The sequence below is a fragment of the Marmota marmota genome, unplaced genomic scaffold (assembly GCF_001458135.2).
Source record: "Marmota marmota marmota unplaced genomic scaffold, marMar, whole genome shotgun sequence".
Classification (NCBI taxonomy): domain Eukaryota; kingdom Metazoa; phylum Chordata; class Mammalia; order Rodentia; family Sciuridae; genus Marmota; species Marmota marmota.
In genome coordinates, this window is record NW_026000241.1 from 5,978,719 (window position 1) to 5,983,787 (window position 5,069).

General features: G+C 54.8%; 1 protein-coding gene across 1 annotated transcript; it reads right to left on the reverse strand.

Annotated features, from left to right (window-relative positions):
* Nucleotides 1-3,235, reverse strand: Ccdc194 (coiled-coil domain containing 194). Its single transcript, XM_048794765.1, is given in 4 exon segments — nt 1-1,205; nt 1,715-1,760; nt 1,763-1,912; nt 2,863-3,235. Coding segments are annotated over 4 exon segments (717 nt in total). The 3' UTR covers nt 1-1,057.
* Nucleotides 3,236-5,069: the final 1,834 nt, after the last annotated feature.

Consider the following 5,069-nt stretch of genomic DNA (forward strand, 5'->3'; position numbering starts at 1 on the left):
GCCCCAGCCTCCAAAAAACCTTTTTTAAAAAAGATCTGAAATGGGACCTTTTTTTTTTTTTTCTTCCCTTCCAAAGGATTGTCTAACTAATTGCTTACAAACAAAAAAGTAAGTTTCAGTCCATTCTCCGGGGTTTTCTATATATAAAATTATATGACCAGAAAATAACTAATAGATTGAATCATGTTGGGGATGATCCTACCCAAAATTCTAACCTGAATCCAATAATGAGGAGGCAGCAAACAAATCCAAATGGAGGGGACTTCCAATTTTTTCCGTTAGCCTGAATTAATACCTAATGTTGAATTAGGTTAAATTTAGATGAAAAGGCAAACATTTTAAAAATAAAAAAATAAATGTAAATCTAAAAACTACAAATAATGTGAAATTAAGGCCATATCAAATTGTCGACATTTCTGTAACCTCTGACCTATAGAAAGAACACTTTCATATGATTCAACCTACAAATCCTCTTTCTCCTGTGTTCATACCTCTTATTTCTTTGCCTTGTCTAATTGCATTGGCTGGTACCTCCAGAATGATATTAAATACTCGATAGTGGACACCCTCACCTTGGCTCTGATTCTGATGACTTTTTTCCAGAATTCATAACATTTCTCATTTGATCCATAAGTACTAGGGGTTATTTGGTTCTCTATTAAAGTTCCATCTCGCAGGGGGAAGGGCCATAATTGTCAGTTTTTGGTATCAAAACTGACTGGAAAGTCACTTGTTTTGCAAGCAGTATAAAGTGAAGCCTAGAGAGGTCACTCCTGAGTTAGGGCTGGACCTCCAGTTCCCTTGTTTGTGGGATGCAGGTCACATTGTGGGTTAGAGAACTCGGTCAGGTCCTTATTTCACCACGTGACCCAACGGGCTCAGTTTCCCCACCTGTCGACCAGACATCAGGTGGTCCGGTGCCTGGGTCTCCCGGTTCTGAGCGCGGATGGTGTGAACTGGGCATCTCATCCGGCACTGGGCGTCTTCACACCGTCCCCGCTGCGTCCCCACAGTACCTGTCCTCCTGGCCCGGAGCCCCATCCTGCTGGGGAGGGACTCATCCTTCTCGCCGCGGCGGCCGCCGGCAACCCTTGGACGGCCCGGGGCGAGAGCGCGAGCGGGGGCTGGCCCTGGATCGGGACCCTGAGCGGGGTCGGGGGCGCGACCCTCTGCGCTGGGGACCCAACTCGGCTTCCAGAGCGACACTGCCGGGAAGGAGGGGACCGTCAGCACCTGGACCCCGTCCCTAGAGACCCCAGCCTCCGCCCGCTGGGTCGCCCACTTCCCGGGAACTCGATCTTCATCCTCCGGGTCCCCATTCCCTCTCCACTTTCTGCTATTACGGGACTCCTCCCCAGGGACCCCCAACCGCTTCTCTCCACCCCAAATTACCGACCCCCGTCAATACTCCTTTACTTTGCATCCTTCTCTCTCCCTCCTGCCCGGAGCCCCTATTTGGTCCCGACCCCGGGGACCTCCAGAAAGTCAGCTGTAACCCGGGGGCCCCTGGAGAGCCCCCCTCCCCGCCCCCTCCCCAGGTTACCACTTCAGGATTCTAACTGGAGTCTCACGAAACCCCGCCCACGTGACCACACCCTTCCCGCCCAAGTCACGCCCAAGGTGCTGATTGGCTGAAAGTACGAAACTCCGCACAGCCATTGGTCTGACACCTCGTCCGCCTGCCCGTCCCCCCCAAGGCCCGCCCCTTACTCACACGCGCTCGCGCAGGGCCGCCTCTCGGGCCGCGCAGACTTCGCCTCAGCTTCGGCCGCGCTTGCGCGCCGCAGCACCTCGTCCAACCGCTGCGCAGACTCCGTGGCCACCGCCTCCCAGCGCGCCAGGGCNGGGAGTGGTGAATTGGGACAGCCTTTTCTTGGGAGAGTGACACTACATTGTCCACCCGTTGCCTGGGCTTTGTTGGGAATATCCTTTTGGGACCTTGTGGTTGTAAAATAGAAGTGGCCTCTGAAGCTTGGGGTACTGAATGGTGACAGCTGCCTGCCTGGGGGAAGATTTCTGTCTAGATCTACTGTCCCTCTACCCCCAAGCCACCGGAAAGTTGAAGTGAGACAGGCTCCAGTTCCAACCCCAGTTCCATCCAGGACTCACTGAGTTTCAAACCAACCTAAGACAATCCGATGTTAACAATGATTGGGTTTCTGGAGAGCGTGTGGCTTACAGATCACCCCTGCAAAACAGACCTGGCCTCCCCAGGGCATCTTCTAGTTGTGAAGGGCAGTCATAACTCAAAACCCAGCGCAGGCTGCTTCAACAGCAGCTGCTCCAGGCCCTTCTTTGGGGCAGGTAGAAAGGGGGCAGGATTCTTCTGATTTTTAAAGTTCAGATGCTGCCTAACCTCTGCTAGGCAAGTACACAGAGGTAGACAGTAGTCACTCAATAAATGCAAATGATTGGGCTTTGAGGATGGTTCTTCTATGAAGCTCAGGCTGGGGAGGGTTAAGAGTCTGGTGTGTGTGTGTGTGTGTGTGTGTGAGGGGGATGCCCCAGAAAAGGGGAGGTTCTGGCTGCTACCTCCCCCAGAAGACAATTTTAGCTTCCTAATTACAGGTGACATGAGTGTCCCTCTCTCAAAATAGGACTGGAAACTGGCTTGAGGCGGGGCTGAGTAAGCACATGGGGGAAGTTAGCATAGGGCCTCCCCAGGTGGGCTCAGGGGTCTGGGGTTTCCCCAGCCATGATTTATCTGGCAAATAACGAGGAAAAGTTTGTCTTATTTAGAAGGTAGACTGCAAGGTGAACTGGAATTATGTGTTGGAATTATGGTGCTATTCTCCTTGCTCTCTAATTGAAGAATCGGGGAAACAGAAGCACAGGGACGGAGCCTAGGGCTGTGTCCAACACCGTCTTCCCCAGCCTTCCGGATTCCCCAGCCCTCCCCCTGCCCACCTACCTGCCGGTTCTCGCAAGCCCTGAGAGCCTCCTCCAACTCGCGACGGACACTCTCCGCCTGCTCCAGCTGCCTGGCCAGGGTCTCCTCGCGCTGGGCGGCCTCTGCCAGCCGGCGCCGCAGCTCCTCGACTTCGGGTGCGGGGTCCTGGGGCGGCGCTGTGGCGTTGAATCCCGGCTCCGGGCAGCGGGGCCCCCCGGCAGCGGAGGCAGCCAGATTCCACGCTACCAGGGCCCCACCGGCCGCCGCCGCCGCCAAAAACACGGCGACCCCGCACAGGGCCAGCACCCGCCACGCGCGCCCGGGCTCCGGCCCCGGTTCGGCCATGCCGCTGTCCCCAGCTCTGGTCCCAGACGGCCAGGAGCATTTAATTGGCACCTTGGGGCGCCAGGGACACCCACGGTTCCGCCCCACCCTGTGGCTTCCCGAGTCCTACGGGAGGGGTTGGACCCCCTCCAGGGGTCAACCCATTCTGAAGGTCACAAGAAAGGGCCTGGGTACAAGTCCTGCCTCTGCATCCCACGAGCTCCCCTCTGATCCTCGGTTTCCCTCTCTATGCAATGGGGACAGCAGTAGCCTCGGGCTCGGTGGGAGTCGGGAGCACATCTGCGGGAAGCTCCAAAGACCGCACCTGCGAAGTAGGGCCATGGGGAGGGTCTGGGGGCTGCTGTCCACATTCTGTCCATGGGAGACGGTAGGTTTCTTGATTAACCGATGGCAGCCCCTTCTGTGAACCGCCTCGAGGGCGGGAAGCGGGACCAGCGCATCTACGCGCGTCTTCTCCACTGGGCCGCTAGGGGGCAATCTTACAACGGGAGTGCGATCCAGGCCTGCTGCTGGCTCTTGAACCCCATCCCTCTTCTCCCTTTTTCTCCACCCCCTCTTCTCTCCTGGCCAGCCCACCTTCCCCTTCTCTTTTCTTGTTCTCCTCTCCCCTTACCTCCATAAGGCCCTTATTTTGTTTTTGACATCGTTTCCTCTTTGCAGCACCTGCTCTCCTTCCTTAAAGCTCTTCTGCCAAAGGCATTCCCCAGGATCTTTGCACTGGCCATTTCCTCCACTACGGAACCCTCTCCTCTCTTTTTGCTTAAATTACTCCTCTTAGATGGTGGCCTCCTCCAGGAACTCTGCTCTTCCACTAGCTCAGGTCCCCTTTTGACCAGCTCCCACCTTTATGTTTCTGATTCCTGGCTGCCTCCCCCATCAGACTGGGTTAGAGCCCCAAAAGCCAAGTGTACATTTGCCTTGTTCCCATCATGCCCACACAGGTCTGGTACATAGTAGGTGCACAATTATTGTGAGTTGAGCATGAATGTCTGTGTGTCCACTTCATTCCAGATGAAGAAACCAGAGCCCAGAGAGGCGGAGCCTCAGGCCAGAGACACGCAGCAGCAGTTGGGCATAACCTGCAACTCCTAGCTTTCAACCATTTCTCAGCCGCTGGGTGGGGACACCACTTTGGAGTCAGGTCTCAGAGGTAGAGGACAAAATAGTAAGGGTAGAAAAAAAGTGCTGGGGAGAAAAAGTTTATAGCTGGATCATTGTGTGGAGGTTTGGGGATCACAGTGCTCATATTGGGCAGATCTGCTCTCTCCATCTGCAAAACACAGCCTAGAAGTGGTGGGAGGGGGAGCAGCAACTCTGTCTTGGGGCTCTGCAGCGGCCTAAGTTGGGGGTGAGGAGCAGAGAGGGAGTAGGAAAAGGGAAGGGGTCACGCGGGAAGGTTTGTTTCCTGAGCAGAAGAAAAGTCACCAGAAGTGGAGGCTCGTTTCTTTAACAGCGTGGAGACCCCGAGCGAGTCCAGTGAGTTCCCTGGACCCCAGTGTCCTCAGCACAAAGGGGCTGTCGTGGGAGGAGGAATGACTCAGTGCTTGTAGAGTGGCACCATGAACCCTTCCTGAGACCTTTTGCAAGCCAGGAGCAGAGGCAGAAAGGGGACAGGCAACAGACCCCCCGTCACTGGGATGGAGCATCCTGAGGAGGTCCCCAAAGGGAGGTGGACCTCTGCTCAGGCCATGAGGGTCCTTGATGTCATTGCATAAAAGGGCTGGGGATGTGGCTCAGTGGTAGAGCACTCGCCTGGCATGTGTGAGGCCCTGGGTTAGATTCTCAGTACCACATAAAAATAAAGATAGTAAAAAAAAAAAAAAAAAAAAAAAAA